Source organism: Cherax quadricarinatus, chromosome 91, assembly GCF_038502225.1.
Source record: "Cherax quadricarinatus isolate ZL_2023a chromosome 91, ASM3850222v1, whole genome shotgun sequence".
Taxonomy (NCBI): domain Eukaryota; kingdom Metazoa; phylum Arthropoda; class Malacostraca; order Decapoda; family Parastacidae; genus Cherax; species Cherax quadricarinatus.
In genome coordinates, this window is record NC_091382.1 from 9,372,923 (window position 1) to 9,400,140 (window position 27,218).

The window sequence follows — 27,218 nt, forward strand, 5'->3', positions numbered from 1 at the left end:
AGCCTTAGCCTGGCTTGGATCAAGAGCCTTTCACCAACATCAAGGCAGCCTTAGCCTGGCTTGGATCAAGAGCCTTCCACCAGCATCAAGGCAGCCTTAGCCTGGCTTTGATCAAGAGCCTTTCACCAATATCAAGGCAGCCTTAGCCTGGCTTGGATCAAGAGCCTTTCACCAGCATCAAGGCACCATCCCCATGAAGGGTTCAGTGAAGTACAACTCTAACAACAACTCAACATGATTTGGCAACAAATAAAAAATGAATCACCAGTCATGATCTTGTAGAGTGCATCACAAAAAGATGATGAGTCAATACAAAATTCTGTGACAATTCCTAAAGCACAATGTGATGGCTACAAGTTTAAAAAATTACCTGCGTTGCTGTTAGCAGAAATGACATCGATAATGGATGTTTAGATGCTATCGTAGCCAGCAGATCTCGACCACTCCGACTTAATTCTTCTCGTGTTCCTTCGTTTACAAACGTTGCCTCAAATATGTTCTTTATAACCACCTGTAAGATATGGCTGCCTGTAGTAACCAGAATACTGGAATACTATTCTGAAAATTGAATTCAATGCACCCTCAAAATATTTAATTTGTTTTTTTCCTGTTTTTGGATGATTTTGATATTAGTGTATATTAAAATTAAGTGGAAAAAATACCTTAATAAATTCACATTCTGAAGATTCACGAGCTACAGTCATGTTTGCCAGCGCAGAGAGGAGGTAAAATGATTCATTCTCTTCCATATTCAAGAGGCAATCATGAAACTGACCTCGAGTGTCAGTGTGTGTCACTAAATCCGCCCATTCACTATTGTTCATGTTCTCTTTACCGATAGTGCTGCCTGATTCCTCTCTCATACCTGTATGAAGCTTGTAAACAATCTTCCACAATCTGAAAAGCAGACAAAAATATGATAATTACAAAGAGTACAATGTCAAAATGTGCTTAAATATTTTCTTTTTAATAAGCACAATGCAAGTGTTGCAGCACAGTAAAATGATGAATGAAGACAAGTTGTGCATTTTTGGCCAATGCTTCAATATTATGCATCCTTAATCCATTCCAGGACCTTGGACTTATACCAAACAGGATGTACGGTGGAACCTCAGTTTATGAGTGCCCCATCATACGAGTTTCTCAGGATACGAGCAGCCACTCGGTCTATTTTTTCTTTCTGGATACGAGCAAAAATTCAGGATGCAAGATTTCCCCTCAAGGGAGGTTCCTTGATGCTGGTGAGGGGCTCTTGATCTAGAGAATTGTATTTGTGCTCGAGTTCCCTAAATTAAGCCTGAATACCTTCCATCCCCTCCCCCCCACAGGTGCTATATAATCCTATGGGTTTAGCACTTCTCCATTATAATATTCAGTTAGTGAGTCAAGTCAGTCAAGTCAGCAAGTCAGTCAAGTCAGTAAATCATTCAGTCAAGTCAGTTAGTCAAGTCAGTAAGTCATTCAGTCAAGTCAGTAAGTCATTCAGCCGCTGCAAGTCAGTCAAGTCACGTGCCAGCAAGTCGTCTAAGTCAAGTCAATAAGTCAAGTAGTCCGCTGTACCGCCTCAAGTCAGCCGCCAGTCCGAAGTCAGTCGTCAAGCCAGTAAGATCAGCGCATCAGTAAGCGCTGCAGTAAGCGGGGTCAGCCAAGCGTAAGGTCAGTCACATCAGTCAGCCAGCCGTCAGCCGGCGCAAGTCAAGCCGAAGCGTCAGTCAAGCAGGTCAGCCGCCAGTCAGTCCAGTCGTCGTCAGTGGGCAGCCAGTAAGTGCGCGTCAAGCCGCGTAAGCAAGCTGCAAGCGCAAGCCTGCAAGCCAAGTCAGTCAGCGCTGCTGCCAAGTCAGCAGTCGGGGTCAGCCAGTAAGTCAGCCGTCAGTCGTCAGCCGTCAGTCCAGTCAGTCAGTCAGTCAAAGCCGTCAAAGCCAGTCGCCAGCCAAAGCCAGTCAGTCAAAGCCGCAGCCAGTCAAAGTCAGTAAGTCATTCAGTCATTCAGTAAGTCTGAACACAATTCACAAACACAGCTAGCTTGTAGGAGAGAAGTGGAACTGAACATGTATTCACGAAAGCTGGGAGGGTGGTGTCGGGAGTGTGATGGCAGTGCACCTCATGGTGGAAGGATTCTCACTTGTCACATATTGACATATTTTATTCATTCTAGAGTATATATCAGGTTTCAATGTTATTTATATTGTCTATTATGTCATATTAGATGAACTGTGACAGATAAATAAGCCCTCGAGTTGATATTAGCAAAATACTGAAGTACGTATTTTGTCCTGCCTCCTGAGAGCAGGAATTCCGCTGGAACGGATTAATGGCATTTCAGTTTATTTAAATGAGGAAAATTCACTCAGCATACGAGCAGATCAGGATACAGGCAAGGTCACGGAACAGATTAAACTCTTAAGCCAAGGTTCTACTGTACACAAAACAAAATTTCCCATAAGAAATATAGAGAAAATGATTAATCCGTTCCCTTGAAAAAATCTTATTGTTATTGGCATATTATACATTGATGGGGTTGTATAAAATAATTTAAACACTGCTTAATACTAAAATATGTAATTTAAACACTGCTTAATATTAAAAGACATACATAAATACAAAAGAATTACATGAAGTTAATGCAAATTTAACCTCCCTTTACTTTGCTGAAAAGAGTCGAGTGCCTACTAGGATAGTGCTGAGAAGGAAGGAGAAGGAAATGTTATTGTTTGGAAGGAGTGTACCTTTCTCTTTTCTGTCTCTTTTCCCTATCTGGACCTGGTTGAAGCTCACCAGGTTTGACTTTTACTAAAAATCTGTCCAAAGAACTTTGCTTCTGCCTTCTCCTCAGGATGTTTCGGAAATGTGAAGGGTAGCGCGCAGTGTCGTGATTCCTTTTGACCCATACAAGTTCTAGCACACGAGTCATATTCGAAACAAAGGTCGTATACCAAGCAAAAATTTTCACATCCAAACAGGACATATACCAAGTTGAACTTATTCCAAAGCGGACATATACCGAGATACCACTGTATTAAAAAATATTTTTAAATAATTATTGTAATCTTAAGTTAGGCTTAAGCTTGCATGGATTGCTCTGCATAACTATACCTACTACAAATTCACCACCATGCAACCTCCATACAGGTGTGCTGTAGGCAGCAACCCACCTAAAGCCAATAACAACCCAACAAAAAGCTGCAATAAGAATTATCACACAGTCCAACTCTTCAAAGACCTGAACTTACTGTACAAAACATTCACACCTACTACTGTGCAACCTACAATCACAGAACTATAAATTCTAATGTTAACCCTTAACTAAAACACTTTCTTGATAGTTGCAACAGGACCCATAGACACAATATCAGACACAAAAATCTCTGTGACATTCCTCATGTCGGGCTAAACCTCTACAAAAATTCGATGTGCAAAAAAGGGCCTAAATTCTTAAACTCCCTCCCTGAAAACTCTAGAACTGCACACTCAACCACCATTTTCCAAAACTACCGTTTAAAAACATCTTATGTCCCTAACACACCCCATCATCAGCTAACTATATTGAAAACCACCTATTACTCTCATTATCTGTAATTCCCCCTAATTTACACTTACACTTACCCAAATGACTGTAAATATAAAATTCCTATTATAACTATTGCCTAATAAATCTTAAGTTAGTCCTAAGTTTGCCTAAGATACTCTCCCAATATAGGAGCTTTAATAGAAACTGTGTATCATGCCAAGACAAAAACATTCTCGTTACTAAATTTACTAATTGTAATATTGTTATATGTTTTGTGCTACCTCACTGTTGTAAATCTAATTAATTGCTTAATTTACCTAACTTTTATATTAGTATGCAATAAGGTATATTAAAATGTACTTCTCCATAACCTGTGCCCATACAGAGTAAGAATTAGGATTAGTCTGTCCGAAATGCCTAAGCATGCTAGTGGCCTTCTTTGTAATTAATATTTTATAATATGTAAACCACACACTGTAAGCTCTGCAAGGAAATAAACATTTTCTGCTGACGGGTAGTATGGTATACCTCATCCTGTGATAATCATTAATAACACAACACACACACACATCTTTATTAAAATGCGACAAAGTGGTTAGGCCACTTACCTGCCATGAGCTAAAAAATGCAAGACTGCATTACTGATTAAGGGAAGTCATGAAAAATGTATTTTAATACACATTGTATATGCTATTTTGCATAAAGAAAGGTTTTTGTTTACAGCTTCTCTTTTATTAAACCCTTGAGGATCAGTGCCGTAGATCTATGATTTTGAACTCTGAGTCAGTGCCATAGAACTAAGTGATAAGTTCAGTTCCCTCAGATGAGCCGTTAGTGGCAAATTTGGCCTAGAAGTGAGAGAGTAATTGTGGTAGGGGACTTGAATGCTAAAGTAGGAGAAACTTTTAGAGAGGGTGTGGTAGGTAAGTTTGGGGTGCCAGGTGTAAATGATAATGGGAGCCCTTTGATTGAACTTTGTATAGAAAGGGGTTTAGTTATAGGTAATACATATTTTAAGAAAAAGAGGATAAATAAGTATACACGATATGATGTAGGGCGAAATGACAGTAGTTTGTTGGATTATGTATTGGTAGATAAAAGACTGTTGAGTAGACTTCAGGATGTACATGTTTATAGAGGGGCCACAGATATATCAGATCACTTTCTAGTTGTAGCTACACTGAGAGTAAAAGGTAGATGGGATACAAGGAGAATAGAAGCATCAGGGAAGAGAGAGGTGAAGGTTTATAAACTAAAAGAGGAGGCAGTTAGGGTAAGATATAAACAGCTATTGGAGGATAGATGGGCTAATGAGAGCATAGGCAATGGGGTCGAAGAGGTATGGGGTAGGTTTAAAAATGTAGTGTTAGAGTGTTCAGCAGAAGTTTGTGGTTACAGGAAAGTGGGTGCAGGAGGGAAGAGGAGCGATTGGTGGAATGATGATGTAAAGAGAGTAGTAAGGGAGAAAAAGTTAGCATATGAGAAGTTTTTACAAAGTAGAAGTGATGCAAGGAGGGAAGAGTATATGGAGAAAAAGAGAGAAGTTAAGAGAGTGGTGAAGCAATGTAAAAAGAGAGCAAATGAGAGAGTGGGTGAGATGTTATCAACAAATTTTGTTGAAAATAAGAAAAAGTTTTGGAGTGAGATTAACAAGTTAAGAAAGCCTAGAGAACAAATGGATTTGTCAGTTAAAAATAGGAGAGGAGAGTTATTAAATGGAGAGTTAGAGGTATTGGGAAGATGGAAGGAATATTTTGAGGAATTGTTAAATGTTGATGAAGATAGGGAAGCTGTGATTTCGTGTATAGGGCAAGGAGGAATAACATCTTGTAGGAGTGAGGAAGAGCCAGTTGTGAGTGTGGGGGAAGTTCGTGAGGCAGTAGGTAAAATGAAAGGGGGTAAGGCAGCCGGGATTGATGGGATAAAGATAGAAATGTTAAAAGCAGGTGGGGATATAGTTTTGGAGTGGTTGGTGCAATTATTTAATAAATGTATGGAAGAGGGTAAGGTACCTAGGGATTGGCAGAGAGCATGCATAGTTCCTTTGTATAAAGGCAAAGGGGATAAAAGAGAGTGCAAAAATTATAGGGGGATAAGTCTGTTGAGTGTACCTGGTAAAGTGTATGGTAGAGTTATAATTGAAAGAATTAAGAGTAAGACGGAGAATAGGATAGCAGATGAACAAGGAGGCTTTAGGAAAGGTAGGGGGTGTGTGGACCAGGTGTTTACAGTGAAACATATAAGTGAACAGTATTTAGATAAGGCTAAAGAGGTCTTTGTGGCATTTATGGATTTGGAAAAGGCGTATGACAGGGTGGATAGGGGGGCAATGTGGCAGATGTTGCAAGTGTATGGTGTAGGAGGTAGGTTACTGAAAGCAGTGAAGAGTTTTTACGAGGATAGTGAGGCTCAAGTTAGAGTATGTAGGAAAGAGGGAAATTTTTTCCCAGTAAAAGTAGGCCTTAGACAAGGATGTGTGATGTCACCGTGGTTGTTTAATATATTTATAGATGGGGTTGTAAGAGAAGTAAATGCGAGGGTCTTGGCAAGAGGCGTGGAGTTAAAAGATAAAGAATCACACACAAAGTGGGAGTTGTCACAGCTGCTCTTTGCTGATGACACTGTGCTCTTGGGAGATTCTGAAGAGAAGTTGCAGAGATTGGTGGATGAATTTGGTAGGGTGTGCAAAAGAAGAAAATTAAAGGTGAATACAGGAAAGAGTAAGGTTATGAGGATAACAAAAAGATTAGGTGATGAAAGATTGAATATCAGATTGGAGGGAGAGAGTATGGAGGAGGTGAACGTATTCAGATATTTGGGAGTGGACGTGTCAGCGGATGGGTCTATGAAAGATGAGGTGAATCATAGAATTGATGAGGGAAAAAGAGTGAGTGGTGCACTTAGGAGTCTGTGGAGACAAAGAACTTTGTCCTTGGAGGCAAAGAGGGGAATGTATGAGAGTATAGTTTTACCAACGCTCTTATATGGGTGTGAAGCGTGGGTGATGAATGTTGCAGCGAGGAGAAGGCTGGAGGCAGTGGAGATGTCATGTCTGAGAGCAATGTGTGGTGTGAATATAATGCAGAGAATTCGTAGTTTGGAAGTTAGGAGGAGGTGCGGGATTACCAAAACTGTTGTCCAGAGGGCTGAGGAAGGGTTGTTGAGGTGGTTCGGACATGTAGAGAGAATGGAGCGAAACAGAATGACTTCAAGAGTATATCAGTCTGTAGTGGAAGGAAGGCGGGGTAGGGGTCGGCCTAGGAAGGGTTGGAGGGAGGGGGTAAAGGAGGTTTTGTGTGCGAGGGGCTTGGACTTCCAGCAGGCATGCATGAGCGTGTTTGATAGGAGTGAATGGAGACAAATGGTTTTTAATACTTGACGTGCTGTTGGAGTGTGAGCAAAGTAACATTTATGAAGGGATTCAGGGAAACCGGCAGGCCGGACTTGAGTCCTGGAGATGGGAAGTACAGTGCCTGCACTCTGAAGGAGGGGTGTTAATGTTGCAGTTTAAAAACTGTAGTGTAAAGCACCCTTCTGGCAAGACAGTGATGGAGTGAATGATGGTGAAAGTTTTTCTTTTTCGGGCCACCCTGCCTTGGTGGGAATCGGCCGGTGTGATAATAAAATAAAAAATAATGAGAGAACACGTCTATGTGGTAAGTGTGCACCATATAGAAAAAATCCTATAGCATGCAGTGCATAACGAGAAAAAAACTGCGACCATGTTTTTGGTTTAACCCGTTAAAGAGGGTAATTTTCTACATGTAATAGGATAAAAAAAAAAATTTACGGCCAGTACTTATCGTGATACAAGGCCGCGAAGATCGCACTTGACACTCACCTGACAGCAATATGGAGCACTGCCACTTGCAGAAATGTTGCAAAAATGTAATTTTTTCTATTTTTTTTTTTTAATTTATTCAGTTTTTATGGTATGATAATTATGTTTTATAGTAGATCTTTTGATTTCATAGCCAACTGTTGCTTAGATACAAACATAATGTATGAAATTATTAATCATACTGTCACAGACACATGTACACAGTGATAGGTGATTTTGTATACCTGGTTGAATCACATTCTATTATCCATGGGGAAGTGGAACAGAATTCTTCCTTCGTAAGCCATGCGTGTTGTAAGAGGCGACTAAAATGCCAGGAGCAAGGGGCAAGTAACTCCTTCTCCTGTATATATTACTAAATGTGAAAGGAAAAACTTTTGTTTTTCCTTTTGGGCCACCCCGCCTCGGTGGGATACGGCCGGTGTGTTGAAAGAAAGAAAGAAGATATACAAGGTATTTACATGTCCCAGTTATGTTTCTAGAACTCCAGGATTGTACGATACTCCATGAAGAACGGATTCATACAGAGTGCCACCCCACACTGCTGACACATGAATCGTGTGTCCTTCTGCTGTTGGGGTCGCCTTGTGGTGTTAGCACAAACAATACACTTTTTCTGAGAATACTTCTTTTCTGGGGTAGATGGTATCTGTAACAGGTAGCGAGAGTTAGTGAGGATTAGGTCTGTCACTTTCCCCACTGGTTGTGGTCGGGGGACAGATCGCTGCTGAGGAGCAGGTACAGGTGTGGTACTATACTCCTTTACTCTCTGCTTTATGACACTGAGGGTGAATTCTGCATAATGAAGTCATTTTCCAGTCATTATTTCATACATATTGAAGGCACTAAACATAGCAATGTCAACAAGTTTAAAAAACACTTTCATGTACCACTTGCAACTCCTACACACATAATCAATGAACCTTATCATCATGTCACACTTGTTGACTAGTCGCCTATTGTTCGTATGGTCGACGACAGCAGCTGGCTTTACAATACATTCACTGGTGTCCCTGTTCACTTTGACTGTTTGTACCATCTTGTTGCTGTGGATGGTTGACAGCAACGTCACATCCCGTTTGTCATGCAACGTCAGTGCCATGATGTCATCATGGAATGAATCACTTGCACTGCACCTTCAGCATTGCTTCCAATGAACCTTGGCATGTGTTTTCTGCTTCTTCTCACTGTTCCACATATATCAGTATTGTTCACACAGTGGGAATCAGTGAGCATAAGGCTTGTATACCAGTTGCCTGTGTACAATGTATGACCCTTGCCAAGGTATGGCCCCATCATCTTGCAAACATCATCACCAGAAACACACAACATCTGCCTGGCATCAACAAGTGTGCTTTTCCCGGTGTAGACAAAGACATCCAACACTATGCCACTCTCACAGTCATACATAACAAAAAGTTTTATACCAAAGCAATTATGTTTGCTCAGTATACTATATTGATTGAATGACAGTCATCCCTTGAACAGAATCAAGGACTTATCAACAATAATGTTCTTGAAAGGATAAAAGTAGGCACTGAATTTCTGCTTCATATACATAAGCATATGGGTTTATAAAAGATGAGGTAAACCACAGAACTGATGAAGAAAAAAAGGTGAGTGGTGCATTGAGGTATCTGTGGAGACAAAAAAACGTTATCCATGGAGGCAAAGAAGGGAATGTATGAGTGTAGCGGTACCAACACTTTTATATGTGTATGAAGCTTAGGTTGTAAATGCTGCAGTGAGGAGGCAGCTGGAGGCAGTGGAGATGTTCTGTTTAAGGGCAATGTGTCGTGTAAATATTATGCAGAAAATTCATAGTGTGGAAATTAGGAGGAGGTGTGGAGTTACCAAAAGTATTAGTCAAAGGGCTGAAGAGAGGCTGTTCAGGTAGTTTGGTCATTTAGAGAGAGTAGAACAAAGCAGGATGACTTGGAGAGCATATAAATCTATTGGGGAAGGAAGGCGAGTTAGGGGTCGTCCCTGAAAAAGCTGGAGGGAGGGGGTAAAAGAAGTTTTGTGGGCGAGAGGCTTGGACTTCCAGTGTGTGTGAGCATGTTAGATAGGAGTGAATGGAGATGAAAGGCTTTTGGGACCTGACGAGCTGTTGGAGTGTGAGCAGGGTAATATTCTGTGAAGGGATTCAGGGAAAATAGTTAGCCGAACTTGAGTCCTGGAGGTGGGAAGTACAATGCCTGCACTTTAATGGAGGGGTTTGGGATATCGGCTGCTTGGAGTGACATCTAAACTGTTGTACCAGAGCGCCTCTGCAAAGACAGTGATTATGTATGAATGATGGTGAAAGTGTTGAATGATGATAGTTTTTTTCTTTCCTTTTGGGTCACCCTGCCTCGGTGGGAAATGGCTGACATGTTAAAAAAAAAAAAAAAAAAAGTCTAGCTATTAAATCAAGAGCACCTCACCAGTGTTGATATTAAAGAAAAGGCAATAATACAAAAACTAACAGACAGCATATGCATCACTATGAAAGAAAGCAGTAGACTCACCTGGAGAGAGAGACACTGCCATAAGGGATGACAGCCAGGAATTGCCAAGCTCCTGAACGTGGGCTGCTGAAGATACAATCTACAGCCTTCTCAAACAACTGGTCATACTCCACCTGCATTACATGTGCATATTTTAAAGAGCATTTACTGTTCTAAATATAGTCAACTGCCACTTAAGGACCTAAATAAAGAACTAAAGATTTGTAAAGTAAAAGGACACAAGTGCAACTAATGTGACATTTTATTGTGGCAACGTTTCGCTCTCCAGGAGCTTTATCAAGCCATTACAAACAATACATGGACACAGAGGGTATATAAAGGCTCAACTAAAGATTTGTTAAGCAGAAATTATATTAAGTGAATTACTTCATACCCATTGACATGTTAAAAAGTGAGATGCAGAAAAGGAGAAAAATATTCAGTATCGAATTCCTATTAATATTTTGGAGGTGATGAAGCTTATGAAGATGCGCTACTCATGAAAGTCTAGCTTTCCTTTCTTCCATGTCCTTCTTTGCTCTGACACTTTTTTCCTCTTTCATTCCCTCTCTCTCAGGTGAAAGGTGAATCACTGCTAGTAATTTCCTCTAGTAAGGTCTTTTTCTTGCAATTACTCATTCAAGACAGTTGTAAAAAATAAAAAAGAACACAGTGACTGGAACAATATACAAATAATCCGCACACAAGAGAATGAAACTTGTGACGACATTTTGGTCTGACTTGGACTATTAACCCTTTGAGGGTTTCGGACGTACTAGTACGGCTTACGACCCAGGGTTTTTGACGTACTAGTACGCCTAAATTCTAGCGCCCTCAAATCTAGTGGGAGAAAGCTGGTAGGCCTCCATATGAAAGAATGGGTCTATGTGGTCAGTGTGCATGGTATAAAAAAAATCCTGAAGCACACAGTGCATAATGAGAAAAAAAAAAATTGACCGTTTTTTTGGAATAAAACAGCGACTTTGCACTGTATTTTCGTATGGTATTTATTGTTGTATTCTAGTTTTCTTGGTCTCATTTTATAGAATGGAAGGCATATCATAGAAATTGAGATGATTTTGACTGGTTTTACAATGAAAAGTACCTTGAAATTGAGCTCAAAGTAGCAGAAATGTTCGATTTTTACCAAAGTTCAAAAGTAAACAAATCATGCCAAGCGTCCAATTCACGTCAAGTGGTGAGTCTAATATTCTTTTGCAAGTGCGCCAATATGATTCATACCATGTTTTACACTAATGCAGTAGTCTGCATAACAGTAAATCTTCTATTTTTTGGGAGAATAAAAATTCAAAGTGGAAAGCAAAAGAATGTAAGAGGGGCCTTGAGACGTGACTAATGAACAGAGGAAATGTCATTTTAGTGCCAGGAATGTATTTCTTGTTTATTCTGGACCCTATTCGGAAATTGGCATCTTTTGAAATTTGTGTGAAATTGGCAAAATTGCTAAATTCTGACCACTGAACTGGATAGTTGAAATTGGTAAATGGGTGGTTTCTTGCACTCATTCAATAGAAAATATGGAGTTCTAGCGAAATATTCATGTTTTTTGTCGACTAGTACAGTGGAACTGGCTGAAAATGGGGCTCAAAGTGGGCAAAATCGCCGATCAGTAAACATCGCCGAGACCGCTAACTTCGTGAGAGCATAATTCCGTAAGTTTTCCATCAAATTTCATATTTTTGGTGTCATTATGATCGGGAAAAGATTCTCTCTCTTTTCATAAGAAAAAATTATTTTTTTTTTTTTTAAATTTGGCCGACCCTGAGAACGAGTCTCGGAGAGGGCCTGTCGACCCTCAAAGGGTTAACTAGTCACAGAAGCGTGAATGGAACGGAGCCAATATATACGTATATGAGTTATAAATTTTTTTTTTTTCAACAAACCGGCCGTATCCCACCAAGGCAGGGTGGCCCAAAAAGAAAAATGAAAGTTTCTCTTTTTAAATTTAGTAATTTATACGGGAGAAGGGGTTACTAGCCCCTTGCTCCCGGCATTTTAGTCGCCTCTTACAACACGCATGGCTTACGGAGGAAGAATTCTGTTCCACTTCCCCATGGAGATAAGAGGAAATAAACAACAACAAGAACTGGAAAGAAAATAGAAGAAAACCCAGAGGGATGTGTATATATACATATATATGCTTGTACATACATGTGTAGTGTGACCTAAGTGCAAGTAGAAGTAGCAAGACGTACCTGAAATCTTGCATGTTTACGAGACAGAAAAAAAAGGACATCAGCAATCCTACCATCATGTAAAACAATTACAGGCTTTCGTTTTACACTCACTTGGCAGGATGGTAGTACCTCCCTGGGCGGTTGCTGTCTACCAACCTACTACCTAGAACGAGTTATAAATATGACTCATAAAATAGAAACAGCTGCTAATGAGCTATGAAAGCGCAAAAATCGAAGTGGTGATGAGAAAACCACTTCAACCTGAAATCCATTGTTTGAATGTGTTCTACTGTTGCTGACTTTATCTACAGTATATCTATGGAATAAAGTAATTTAAAAAGATCGGCACTTTTTTGTAAATATAACAACAAAACAATCCTACTATAGATATGATTTTTCTTTTAACACTCAGGCCATCTCCCACCGAGGCAGGGTGACCCAAAAAAGAAACACTTTCACCACCATTCACACTATCACTGTTTTGCCAGAGGCACACAGATACAACAGTTTAGATGTCACTCTAAATGGCAAAAATCCCAAGCCCCTCCTTTAAAGTGCAAGAATTTTTTGTTTCAACAAATCAGCCATATCCCACTGAGGCAGGGTGGCCCAAAAAAGAACAACAAAAATTTCTCCTTTTAACTTTAGTAATGTATACAGGAGAAGGGGTTACTAGCCCCTTGCTCCCGGCACTTTAGTCGACTCTTACAACATGCATGGTTTAACCCTTTGACTGTTTTGGTCGTATATATACGTCTTACAAGCCAGTGTTTCGGGCATATATGTATATAGTGGACACCCGCCTTACGAATGCATCCCGTTACGTTAAATCCGCCATACGAAGCATTTGAATGCAAAAATTTTGCCTCGCCTCACGTGATTCGTCCGGGACGTGTCCCACGCGTGGCCTCAGCTGCCCCATGCGTGCCAGTGTTTACAAGCCAGCCAGTGCAGTTGCATCTAAGCATACATTTGGTACATTTCATATTATCATTGTTTTTAGTGTTTTTTTTTTTTTTTATTATCACACTGGCCGATTCCCACCAAGGCAGGGTGGCCCGAAAAAGAAAAACTTTCACCATCATTCACTCCATCACTGTCTTGCCAGAAGGGTGCTTTACACTACAGTTTTTAAACTGCAACATTAACACCCCTCCTTCAGAGTGCAGGCACTGTACTTCCCATCTCCAGGACTCAAGTCCGGCCTGCCGGTTTCCCTGAACCCCTTCATAAATGTTACTTTGCTCACACTCCAACAGCACGTCAAGTATTAAAAACCATTTGTCTCCATTCACTCCTATCAAACACGCTCACGCATGCCTGCTGGAAGTCCAAGCCCCTCGCACACAAAACCTCCTTTACCCCCTCTCTCCAACCTTTCCTAGGCCGACCCCTACCCCGCCTTCCTTCCACTACAGACTGATACACTCTTGAAGTCATTCAGTTTCGCTCCATTCTCTGTACATGTCCGAACCACCTCAACAACCCTTCCTCAGCCCTCTGGACAACAGTTTTGGTAATCCCGCACCTCCTCCTAACTTCCAAACTACGAATTCTCTGCATTATATTCACACCACACATTGCCCTCAGACATGACATCTCCACTGCCTCCAGCCTTCTCCTCGCTGCAACATTCATCACCCATGCTTCACACCCATATAAGAGTGTTGGTAAAACTATACTCTCATACATTCCCCTCTTTGCCTCCAAGGACAAAGTTCTTTGTCTCCACAGACTCCTAAGTGCACCACTCACTCTTTTCCCCTCATCAATTCTATGATTCACCTCATCTTTCATAGACCCATCTGCTGACACGTCCACTCCCAAATATCTGAATACATTCACCTCGTCCATACTCTCTCCCTCCAATCTGATATTCAATCTTTCATCACCTAATCTTTTTGTTATCCTCATAACCTTACTCTTTCCTGTATTCACCTTTAATTTTCTTCTTTTTGCACACCCTACCAAATTCATCCACCAATCTCTGCAACTTCTCTTCAGAATCTCCCAAGAGCACAGTGTCATCAGCAAAGAGCAGCTGTGACAACTCCCACTTTGTGTGTGATTCTTTATCTTTTAACTCCACGCCTCTTGCCAAGACCCTCGCATTTACTTCTCTTACAACCCCATCTATAAATATATTAAACAACCACGGTGACATCACACATCCTTGTCTAAGGCCTACTTTTACTGGGAAAAAATTTCCCTCTTTCCTACATACTCTAACTTGAGCCTCACTATACTCGTAAAAACCCTTCACTGCTTTCAGTAACCTACCTCCTACACCATACACTTGCAACATCTGCCACATTGCCCCCCTATCCACCCTGTCATACGCCTTTTCCAAACCCATAAATGCCACAAAGACCTCTTTAACCTTATATAAATACTGTTCACTTATATGTTTCACTGTAAACACCTGGTCCACACACCCCCTACCTTTCCTAAAGCCTCCTTGTTCATCTGTATCCTATTCTCCGTCTTACTCTTAATTCTTTCAATAATAACTCTACCATACACTTTACCAGGTACACTCAACAGACTTATCCCCCTATAATTTTTGCACTCTCTTTTATCCCCTTTGCCTTTATACAAAGGAACTATGCATGCTCTCTGCCAATCCCTAGGTACCTTACCCTCTTCCATACATTTATTAAATAATTGCACCAACCACTCCAAAACTATATCCCCACCTGCTTTTAACATTTCTATCTTTATCCCATCAATCCCGGCTGCCTTACCCCCTTTCATTTTACCTACCGCCTCACGAACTTCCCCCACACTCACAACTGGCTCTTCCTCACTCCTCCTTGCCCTATACACGAAATCACAGCCTCCCCATCTTCATCAACATTTAACAATTCCTCAAAATATTCCCTCCATCTTCCCAATACCTCCAACTCTTCATTTAATAACTCCCCTCTCCTATTTTTAACTGACAAATCCATTTGTTCTCTAGGCTTCCTTAACTTGTTAATCTCACTCCAAAACTTTTTCTTATTTTCAACAAAATTTGTTGATAACATCTCACCCACTCTCTCATTTGCTCTCTTTTTACATTGCTTCACCACTCTCTTCAACTCTCTCTTTTTCTCCATATACTCTTCCCTCCTTGCATCACTTCTACTGTGTAAAAACTTCTCATATGCTAACTTTTAGTGTTTGTAGCTGCAAAATAAGTCACCATGGGCCCCAAGAAAGCTTCTAGTGCCAACCCTGTGGTAAAAAGAGTGAAAATTACTATGGAAATGAAAAAAGAGATAATAGCTAAGTACGAAAGTGGAGTGTGTGTCTTGGAGCTGGCCAGGTTGCATACCAAACCCCAATCAACCATCGCTACTATCTTGGCCAACAAAACGACAATCAAGGAAGCTGTTCTTGCAAAAGGTTCAAGTTTGTTTTCGAAGCAGAGATTGCAAGTGATAGAAGATGTTGAAAGATTGTTATTGGTGTGGATAACCGAAAAACAGATAGCAGGAGATAGCATCTCTCAAGCAATCATATGTGAAAAGGCTAGGAAGTTGCATTACAATTTAATTAGAAAAATGCCTGCAACTAGTGGTGATGTGAGTGAATTTAAGGCCAGCAAAGGTTGGTTTGATAGAGTTAAGAATCATAGTGGCATACATAGTGTGATAAGGCATGGTGAGGCTGCTAGTTCAGACCAAAAAGCAGCTGAAAAATATGTGAAGGAGTTCAAGGAGTACATAGACAGTGAAGAATTGCAATCTGAACAAGTGTTTAATTGCGACGAAACAGGCCTGTTTTGGAAGACAATGCCAAGCAGGACCTACATTACTCAGGAGGAAAAGGCACTCCCAGGACATAAGCCTATGAAAGACAGGCTTACTCTTCTGATGTGTGCTAATGCTAGTGGTGATTGCAAAGTGAAGCCTTTATTTGTGTATCACTCTGAAACTCCCAGAGCGTTCAGGCAAAATAATGTCGTCAAGGCTAATTTGTGTGTGCTGTGGAGGGCAAACAGTAAGGCATGGGTCACTAGTGACTTTTTCTATGACTGGTTACACCATGCATTAGCCCCCACTGTGAAAAATTACCTAATGGTAAAGAAATTGGACCTTAAGTGCCTCCTGGTATTAGACAATGCTCCTGGTCATCCTTCAGACTTGGCAGAGCGGCTTTCTGGGGACATGAGCTTCATTAAGGTCAAGTTTTTGCCTCCTAATACCACTCCTCTCCTGCAGCCCATGGACCAGCAGGTCATTTCCAACTTCAAAAAACTCTACACAAAAACTATGTTTCAAAAGTACTTTGAAGTGACCTCAGACACTTGATTGACTCTAAGAGAGTTTTGGAAAGATCACTTTAGCATCCTCAGTTGTGTAAACCTTATAGGTAAGGCTTGGGAGGGAGTAACTAAGAGGACCTTGAACTCTGCTTGGAAGAAACTGTGGCCAGAATGTGTAGAAGAAAGGGATTTTGAAGGGTTTGAGGCTAACCCTGAGAAGAGTATGCCAGTTGTGGAATCCATTGTGGCACTGGGGAAGTCCTTGGGGTTGGAGGTTAGTGGGGAGGATGTGGAAGAGTTGGTGGAGGAGGACAATGAAGACCCAACCACTGAAGAGCTGCTAGATCATCTTCAACAGCAAGAGGTCGGACCTGAGGAAACTGTTTCAGAGAAGGGGAGAGAGAAATTGATGAAGTTGCCTACTTCAAAGATTAAGGAAATGTGTGCAAAGTGGGTTGAACTGCAAACCTTTGCGGATGAAAATCACCCTGACATAGCTACTGCAAGCCGTGTTGGCAACCTGTACAATGACAATGTTATGGCCCATTTTAGGAAAGTCTTAAAGGAACGGGAGGTACAGAGCTCTACGGACAGATTTGTTGTGTGACAGAGGTCCAGTGACTCTCAAGCTGGTCCTAGTGGCATTAAAAGAAGAAGGCAAGTAACCCTGGAAAAGGACTTGACACCTCAAGTCCTAATGGAAGGGGATTCCCCTTCTAAACAATAACAACTTCCACACTCTCCCCTCCTCCCATCCCATCAATCATCACCAGATCTTCAATAAAGGTATGTATTCTATTCTTAGTAGAGTAGTAATCGTGCATGTCTTCTTCAGTTTGTGCAATGTGGCAGATGTTGCAAGTATATGGAATAGGTGGTAAGTTACTAAATACTGTGAAGAGTTTTTATGAGGATAGTGAGGCTCAGGTTAAGGTGTGTAGAAGAGAGGGAGACTACTTCCCGGTAAAAGTAGGTCTTAGACAGGGATGTGTAATGTCACCTTGGTTGTTTAATATATTTATAGATGGGGTTGTAAAAGAAGTAAATGCTAGGGTGTTTGGGAGAGGGATGGGATTAAATTATGGGGAATCAAATACAAAATGGGAATTGACACAGTTGCTTTTTGCTGATGATACTGTGCTTAAGGGAGATTCTAAAGAAAAATTGCAAAGGTTAGTGGACGAGTTTGGGAGTGTGTGTAAAGGTCGAAAGTTGAAAGTGAACATAGAAAAGAGTAAGGTGATGAGAGTATCAAATGATTTAGATAAAGAAAAATTGGATATCAAATTGGGGAGGAGAAGTATGGAAGTAGTGAATGTTTTCAGATACTGGGGAGTTGACGTGTCAGCGGATGGATTTATGAAGGATGAGGTTAATCATAGAACTTATGAGGGAAAAAAGGTGAGTGGTGCATTGAGGTATATGTGGAGACAAAAAACATTATCTATGGAGGCAAAGAAGGTAATGTATGAAAGTATAGTACTGTAGTACCAACACTCTTATATGGGTGTGAAGCTTGGGTTGTGAATGCAGCAGCAAGGAGGCAGTTGGAGGCAGTGGAGATGTCCTGTCTAAGGGCAATGTGTGGTGTAAATATTATGCAGAAAATTCGGAGTGCAGAAATTAGGAGAAGGTGTGGAGCTAATAAAAGTATTAGTCAGAGGGCTGAAGAGGGGTTGTTGAGGTGGTTTGGTGATTTAGAGAGAATAGATCAAAGTTGAATGACATGTAGGGCATTTAAATCTGTAGGGAAAGGAAGGCGGGGTAGGGGTCGTCCTCGAAAAGGTTGGAAGGAAAGGGTAAGGGAGGTTTTGTGGGCGAGGGGCTTGGACTTCCAGCAGGCGTGCATGAGCGTGTTCGATAGGAGTGAATGGAGACGAATGGTATTTGGGACCTGACGATCTGTTGGAGTGTGAGCAGAGTAATATTTAGTGAAGGGATTCAGGGGAAACCGGTTATTTTTATATAGCCGAGCTTGAGTCCTGGAAATGGGAAGTACAATGCCTGCACTCTAAAGGAGGGGTTCGGGATATTGACGGTTTGGAGGGATATGTTGTGTATCTTTATACATATATGCTTCTAAGCTGTTGTGTTCTGAGCACCTCTGCAAAAACAGTGATTATGTGTGAGGTGAAAGAGTTGAATGATGATGAAAGTATTTTCTTTTTGGGGATTTTCTTTCTTTTTGGGTCACCTTGCCTCGGTGGGAGACGGCCGACTTGTTAAAAAAAAAAAAAAAAAAATTCACGTGGTAAAAAAAAAAAAATTTCATACTTTGGGGTGTCAGGAACGGATTAATTTGATTTCCATTATTTCTTATAGGGAAAATTAATTCGCCTTACGATAATTTTGGCTTACGATGAGCTCTCAGGAATGGATTAATATCGTAAGGCGGGGGTCCACTGTATACTCAATAATTCTGGCGGCTTCAAATCATGCAGGAGAAAGCTGGTAGGCCCACATTTGAGAGAATGGGTCTGTGTGGTCACTGTGCACCATATAAAAGAAATCCTGCAGCACGCAATGCATAATGAGAAAAAATGAACTAATAAATAATGACTAATGAACAGTTGGTATGTTATGTCTACAATGTTTATTCTATACCCTATTTTGAAATCAGCATCTTTTTTAATTTGCATGAAATTGGCCAAATTGCCAATTTCTGACCACTTTATTGGGTCGTTCAAATCGGTAAATGGGCGATTTCTTGTACTCAAGTGATAGAAAAAATGGAGTTCTAAAGAAATAGCTATGAGTTTGGTCAACTGGAATGAAGGAATTGGCCAAAAATAGGGCTCAAAGTCAGAGAAATCACTGATGCGTATATGTCGCCGAGACCACTAATTTCACGGGACTGTAATTCCATGAGATATCGACCAAATTTCATACTTTGGGTGTCATTACTATCGGGAAAAGATTCTCTATCATTTCCTAAGAAAAAAAAATTTTTTTTTTCCAAAAGTTTTTCGACATAGAATGACAGTTTCAGAAAGGGGCTTGCGACAGTCAAAGGGTTAAGGAGGAAGAAGTCAGTTCCACTTCCCCATGGAGATAAGAGGAAATAAACAAGAACTAATAAGAAAATAGAAGACAACCCAGAGGAGTGTGTATATACAGGTATATGCTTGTACATGCCTGTGTAGTGTGACCTAAGTGTAAGTAGAAGCAGCAAGACATACCTGAAATCTTGCATATTTTCTTTCTTTCAACACACCGGCCATATCCCACTGAGGCGGGGTGGCCCAAAAGGAAAAACGAAAGTTTCTCCTTTCAAATTTAGTAATATATACAGGAGAAGGGGTTACTAGCCCCTTGCTCCCGGCATTTTAGTCACCTCTTACAACACGCATGGCTTACGGAGGAAGAATTCTGTTCCACTTCCCCATGGAGATAAGAGGAAATAAACAAGAACAAGAACTAGAAAGAAAATAGAAGAAAACCCAGAGGGGCATGTATATATACACTTGTACATGTATGTGTAGTGTGACCTAAGTGTAAGTAGAAGTAGCAAGACGTACCTGAAATCTTGCATGTTCATGAGACAGAAAAAAGGACACCAGCAATCCTACCGTCATGTAAAAAAATTACAGGCTTTCGTTTTACACTCACTTGGCAGGACGGTAGTACCCCTTGGACAGTTGCTGTCTTCCAGCCTACTACCTGGTTAATAGTACAATATATAATATTATACCTCCACGGGGAAGTGGAACAGAATTCTTCCTCCGTAAGCCGTGCATGTCGTAAGTGGTAATTATAATGCCAGGAACAAAGGGCTACTAACCTTTTCTCCTGTATACATTACTAAATTTAAAAAGAGAAATTTTCATTTTTCTTTTTAGGTTACCCTGCCTCAGTGGGATGTGGCCGGTTTGATGAAAAAAAAATACATATTGTAACTGCTGCTAATGAGACATGAGACAGAAGAGTCTTGATGATAGGGAAGCAATATTCTTTTGAAACTGTTACATGTAATGAGTAACATACCTGTGCAACAGTTATGTATCTTTTCTGTCAAAATGTTTTGCCTGTTCTGCAGGCTTTTTCAGTAGAATACAAGTGACAAATATTGTAGACAGTAGAATCACACATGTCTCACTCATTTACATGTCAGTACTGTATGGTGCAGCATGTCACTGGCATCCTCCTAATGAAATTATGAGACTAAGCAATGTCACTAACACTTCTAAGGTATAACCCATTATTTTTATTATCTTTTTTTTTTTATTATCACACTGGCCGATTCCCACCAAGGCAGGGTGGCCCGAAAAAGAAAAACTTTCACCATCATTCACTCCATCACTGTCTTGCCAGAAGGGTGCTTTACACTACAGTTTTTAAACTGCAACATTAACACCCCTCCTTCAGAGTGCAGGCACTGTACTTCCCATCTCCAGGACTCAAGTCCGGCCTGCCGGTTTCCCTGAATCCCTTCATAAATGTTACTTTGCTCACACTCCAACAGCACGTCAAGTATTAAAAACCATTTGTCTCCATTCACTCCTATCAAACACGCTCATGCATGCCTCCTGGAAGTCCAAGCCCCTCGCACACAAAACCTCCTTTACCCCCTCCCTCCAACCTTTCCTAGGCCGACCCCTACCCCGCCTTCCTTCCACTACAGACTGATACACTCTTGAAGTCATTCTGTTTCGCTCCATTCTCTCTACATGTCTGAACCACCTCAACAACCCTTCCTCAGCCCTCTGGACAACAGTTTTGGTAATCCCGCACCTCCTCCTAACTTCCAAACTACGAATTCTCTGCATTATATTCACACCACACATTGCCCTCAGACATGACATCTCCACTGCCTCCAGCCTTCTCCTCGCTGCAACATTCATCACCCACGCTTCACACCCATATAAGAGCGTTGGTAAAACTATACTCTCATACATTCCCCTCTTTGCCTCCAAGGACAAAGTTCTTTGTCTCCACAGACTCCTAAGTGCACCACTCACTCTTTTTCCCTCATCAATTCTATGATTCACCTCATCTTTCATAGACCCATCCGCTGACACGTCCACTCCCAAATATCTGAATACGTTCACCTCCATACTCTCTCCCTCCAATCTGATATTCAATCTTTCATCACCTAATCTTTTTGTTATCCTCATAACCTTACTCTTTCCTGTATTCACCTTTAATTTTCTTCTTTTGCACACCCTACCAAATTCATCCACCAATCTCTGCAACTTCTCTTCAGAATCTCCCAAGAGCACAGTGTCATCAGCAAAGAGCAGCTGTGACAACTCCCACTTTGTGTGTGATTCTTTATCTTTTAACTCCACGCCTCTTGCCAAGACCCTCGCATTTACTTCTCTTACAACCCCATCTATAAATATATTAAACAACCACGGTGACATCACACATCCTTGTCTAAGGCCTACTTTTACTGGGAAAAAATTTCCCTCTTTCCTACATACTCTAACTTGAGCCTCACTATCCTCGTAAAAACTCTTCACTGCTTTCAGTAACCTACCTCCTACACCATACACTTGCAACATCTGCCACATTGCCCCCCTATCCACCCTGTCATACGCCTTTTCCAAATCCATAAATGCCACAAAGACCTCTTTAGCCTTATCTAAATACTGTTCACTTATATGTTTCACTGTAAACACCTGGTCCACACACCCCCTACCTTTCCTAAAGCCTCCTTGTTCATCTGCTATCCTATTCTCCGTCTTACTCTTAATTCTTTCAATTATAACTCTACCATACACTTTACCAGGTACACTCAACAGACTTATCCCCCTATAATTTTTGCACTCTCTTTTATCCCCTTTGCCTTTATACAAAGGAACTATGCATGCTCTCTGCCAATCCCTAGGTACCTTACCCTCTTCCATACATTTATTAAATAATTGCACCAACCACTCCAAAACTATATCCCCACCTGCTTTTAACATTTCTATCTTTATCCCATCAATCCCGGCTGCCTTACCCCCTTTCATTTTGCCTACTGCCTCACGAACTTCCCCCACACTCACAACTGGCTCTTCCTCACTCCTACAAGATGTTATTCCTCCTTGCCCTATACACGAAATCACAGCTTCCCTATCTTCATCAACATTTAACAATTCTTCAAAATATTCCCTCCATCTTCCCAATACCTCTAACTCTCCATTTAATAACTCTCCTCTCCTATTTTTAACTGACAAATCCATTTGTTCTCTAGGCTTTCTTAACTTGTTAATCTCACTCCAAAACTTTTTCTTATTTTCAACAAAATTTGTTGATAACATCTCACCCACTCTCTCATTTGCTCTCTTTTTACATTGCTTCACCACTCTCTTAACCTCTCTCTTTTTCTCCATATACTCTTCCCTCCTTGCATCACTTCTACTTTGTAAAAACTTCTCATATGCTAACTTTTTCTCCCTTACTACTCTCTTTACATCATCATTCCACCAATCGCTCCTCTTCCCTCCTGCACCCACTTTCCTGTAACCACAAACTTCTGCTGAACACTCTAACACTACATTTTTAATCCTACCCCATACCTCTTCGACCCCATTGCCTATGCTCTCATTTGCCCATCTATCCTCCAATAGCTGTTTATATCTTACCCTAACTGCCTCCTCTTTTAGTTTATAAACCTTCACCTCTCTCTTCCCTGATGCTTCTATTCTCCTTGTATCCCATCTACCTTTTACTCTCAGTGTAGCTACAACTAGAAAGTGATCTGATATATCTGTGGCCCCTCTATAAACATGTACATCCTGAAGTCTACTCAGCAGTCTTTTATCTACCAATACATAATCCAACAAACTACTGTCATTTCGCCCTACATCATATCTTGTATACTTATTTATCCTCTTTTTCTTAAAATATGTATTACCTATAACTAAACCCCTTTCTACACAAAGTTCAATCAAAGGGCTCCCATTATCATTTACACCTGGCACCCCAAACTTACCTACCACACCCTCTCTAAAAGTTTCTCCTACTTTAGCATTCAGGTCCCCTACCACAATTACTCTCTCACTTGGTTCAAAGGCTCCTATACATTCACTTAACATCTCCCAAAATCTCTCTCTCTCCTCTGCATTCCTCTCTTCTCCAGGTGCATACACGCTTATTATGACCCACTTCTCGCATCCAACCTTTACTTTAATCCACATAATTCTTGAATTTACACATTCATATTCTCTTTTCTCCTTCCATAACTGATCATTTAACATTACTGCAACCCCTTCCTTTGCTCTAACTCTCTCAGATACTCCAGATTTAATCCCATTTATTTCCCCCCACTGAAACTCTCCTACCCCCTTCAGCTTTGTTTCGCTTAGAGCCAATGTCAACACAATATAATGAAGAATAAACAGCATTCAGGCAATATAATTAAGCAAAACAAACTTTATTTCTATAAAGTGGTGCACAGTACAATTAGAGTGGTTGATATAAACTATTTTATAGAAAGCACCTTATAATGCAAGGCATTTCAGGCAGCCTTATAGCACTAAACCTGTAGGGGGCCATACAGCACCTGCACACAACTTCTTTAATAGGTGCTCTTATCTTTTTTTTATGTAGTTGTTTAGTGTAGGTTATCTATACACCAGAAGACAATTTCAGGGGACACCACCCCAGCAGGCAGGTCCCAGACCAGACTTAGGTTTCATATACAGTGGTACCTCGAGTTTCGAACAGCTCCCAACTCGAACAATTATGTAAGTGTGTCTTTGTAAGTGCTTTTGTAAGTGTATTTTGGGGGTCTGAAATGGACTAATCTAATTTACATTATTCCTTATGGGAACAAATTCATTCGGTAACGACACTCGAACAGCCTTCTGGAACGAAGTAAGTTCGTAAGCTGAGGTACCACTGCATTTGTTTTCTATAATTTGATCAATAAATGTCCTATGCTAAACTATTATTATATTCATTGGGATGCTCTAAACCAGGCATCCCCAACCTGCAGCCAATGTGGACCGTCTAGGAAATGAATGCACCCCTTACATGAAATTATGAATTCACATTTATGTAGGTTCCACAATGTATAGTGTCAACAATATGTACAATGAAGTGAAAGTGTTTGAAACAAAACTGACATATCTGATAAAACAGTTCAGTGCAGAAACTTAGCCCTTTCATAATAAAAGGTTGGGGACTACTGCTGTAAACCCATGAGATCATATAAAGCATAGAGAGGCCAGTCCAATGCCTAAAGAGGCAAATCAGGTTTGATACAAGGAAGGAGAGGGGTAACTCCTCTCTTTAGACCCTAGACCATGGGTTAGACCCTCACCTGGTCTGTAATTTGACTGGCAAAATTAAGCAGTCTTACTTGAGTATCTTATGGATTATCCAGCCTTTTCAAGAGAGTGAACTGGATTTTCAACAACACAGGAATATCACATATTTCATAGTTTATGAAGCACAGTGCTTTATTTTCTTCCATTATCTGATGAATAAGACATGTGCAGCACTTGGTGGCAATAAAGATAACCAATAATTTCTCATCCTGTCAGCATTGTAAACTAATGTTGCTGGCAATAAAGATACATAAGTGTTGCCCATGCCCCTTATTCATTGTGCAATATCCCTTATTCATCATGTAATATCCCTCATTCATCAATGTGCTGGTACTGTATACAGTATAATTATTTTAAACCATTATTGCTGGGAATAAAGATACAGAAAGTGTTGCACACTTATTCATCCACTTCTCGGTACAGTATATCATCAATAATACTTCTGTTATTAACACGCTGCCCATCTCCCACCAAGGCAGGTTGGCCTAACAAAAAAAAAAAAAAAAAAAAAAAAAAAAAAAAAAAAACACTTTCACCATCATTCACACTATCAATGTTTTGCCAGAAAAATGTAGATACAACAGTTTAGATGCCCCTAGAAACAGCAATAGTATATGTTCACATTATCTACAGAGTTTATGAATTGAACAAGACTGGTGTTTAATGAATGGAAACTGAATACCTACATTATTTTCTAGCATATAAACATTTAAGTTATATAAGATGATGTTTCCAAGCAGTTGCAGTAAACAATTACTAAACCGTAACCCAAAGCAAAGCCTACCCTTGACTCTGACCTTGAGCATACAAAGGTGCAGGGTGATTTTTCACAACTTACTGTGGGGAAAAAAGCATGCCTTATATGCCAGAAAATACAATACAGCCTCTCCTCACTTAGCAACATATTCATTTACCAGTGACTCGGACATACGACGGGCTCTCTGACCAGTACGCATACCTAAATAATGTATATTAGACCTAACAAACCATACCAAGGACGGTCTGGAGTTTTGAGACTCTCTGATTGCGGGTTCTATCCCCATCCGTGGTATGGTTTGTTTGCAATCGTCTCATTACGATTTTGTGAGTCAGTTATATTAGAGCTGATTTCCTCTATTTTTATTACAATATACAGTACACTACTGATTAAACATTTAAAAATATACTAAAAATGTTATAAATGGTGCAAAGGTGACATTAAAACAATATGAAAGATGGTTGACACAAACCCACTACCATTTTAGTATGCTCCTCATTTAGCGACGAATTTATTTAATGACATGGTCTTGGGAACAGAACTCTGTCGCTAAGTGACGAGAGGCTGTATTAGCTGGTAATCAATGTTCTATTGCGTCTAAAAAATAAAATGGTGTAATAACCTGTAATGAAGCCCACTGAGATGCTGCTTGTGTTATGTCAGAGCTCTGACTTGGAATGTGCTGGTGTACAGCCAGGAAGCTCTGCCAGTGATCAGTGACGTATTCAACGGTGTGACGCAGCAGCCGGCAAATACGCTTGGTTGCACCACGATACCTCACCTGATGAACAGTGCATATAAAACAAAAATATGAGATGGTAAATTTGAAACACAGTGGAACCTCTACTGTTTTCACATGTCTGTGGCAGTCCACATGCAGATACAGAAATTAATTTTTGCAGAGTGCTGAGGTTCAAAGACCTATGTTGCATAGAAAAATACTTAGTAATAAACTAAAGTAATATAGAACTATACATAAACAATTATATTAAACACTAGCTGCAGTGAGGTCCTTTACTGATAAAACATTTCACTCATGAGTAGGCTACTGTCAGGTACAATACTATACATTACTGTTGCAACCCCTGAATGGGTTGCAATGATTATTATGTATATATATAATTATTATCTTTTCATATAATTTTATATTGCTTATATTTGCGATAATAGCTAAATCGTAAATGTACTGCTTTATATTGTTATTTGACTTAGCTTCCTTTTGTTAAGTAGGATGTAACATATGTGCTCAGTTCAAGTCTTGATTGTCTAACTACTGTAATTATCGCTTGTGGCTCGTTAGACTGCTGGCTTCTGTTTCTGAGCTGCAGCTGTCCACGGAGCTATCACGTGATCGAGGGGGGGTGTCCTCACCTCGCCTGAAGTATTCAGTCTGGTCTAGACTCGCTTGGTGGTTGGACGTATCCCTGACAAGAGCCTAAATCTCCCTTATTGGCCCTTGTTGGAGGATCGTCTCTGTAGCTTTGTTAGTTCTGAAGACTCTGTTCACAGAATATTGTATAGACTTAGTGATTTTCGACGTTGTACTGAGGTTGTGTGTCTCATAGACACTCTGAGTAACTCAGGCCCTGAGCTGTAGCTTCTGACCTAACTTTTACTGGTATCTGTGCATTATCACAGTCGGGGATTTTCTTATGCTGAACTTTAGATTCAGTAGTATGGGAGTTTTGTGACTTTTGTGGAGGATCTGCAGATGGTCCCTACTTAGTGTCGTTATATTATCTCCTTGTTCCTGATTCTGTGTCGCAGTTGCTATTGGGCTTAGCATTCTTTTTATTGTTCAAGCAGACTGTTCTGACTGCCAGTTGGTCAAGAAGTTAGTTTATTTGAGGACTTTGTCAGTCACTTGTTTAAGTCTAGTCGAGTCTTGAGACATAGCGATCTACTTAGAGCACTT

General features: G+C 40.5%; 1 protein-coding gene across 1 annotated transcript in view; it reads right to left on the minus strand.

Annotated features, from left to right (window-relative positions):
• Positions 1-343: 343 nt before the first annotated feature.
• Positions 344-27,218, minus strand: part of LOC138855353 (ectopic P granules protein 5 homolog) — an 81,392-nt gene continuing 54,517 nt past the window's right edge. Inside the window, exons 5-8 of the mRNA XM_070104374.1 lie at positions 25,926-26,084; positions 9,860-9,972; positions 663-897; positions 344-511 (exon numbers count right to left, since the gene is read on the minus strand). Coding sequence (XP_069960475.1) covers positions 359-511; positions 663-897; positions 9,860-9,972; positions 25,926-26,084 — 660 coding nt within the window. The 3' untranslated portion in view covers positions 344-358. The remainder of the gene's footprint in view (positions 512-662; positions 898-9,859; positions 9,973-25,925; positions 26,085-27,218) is intronic.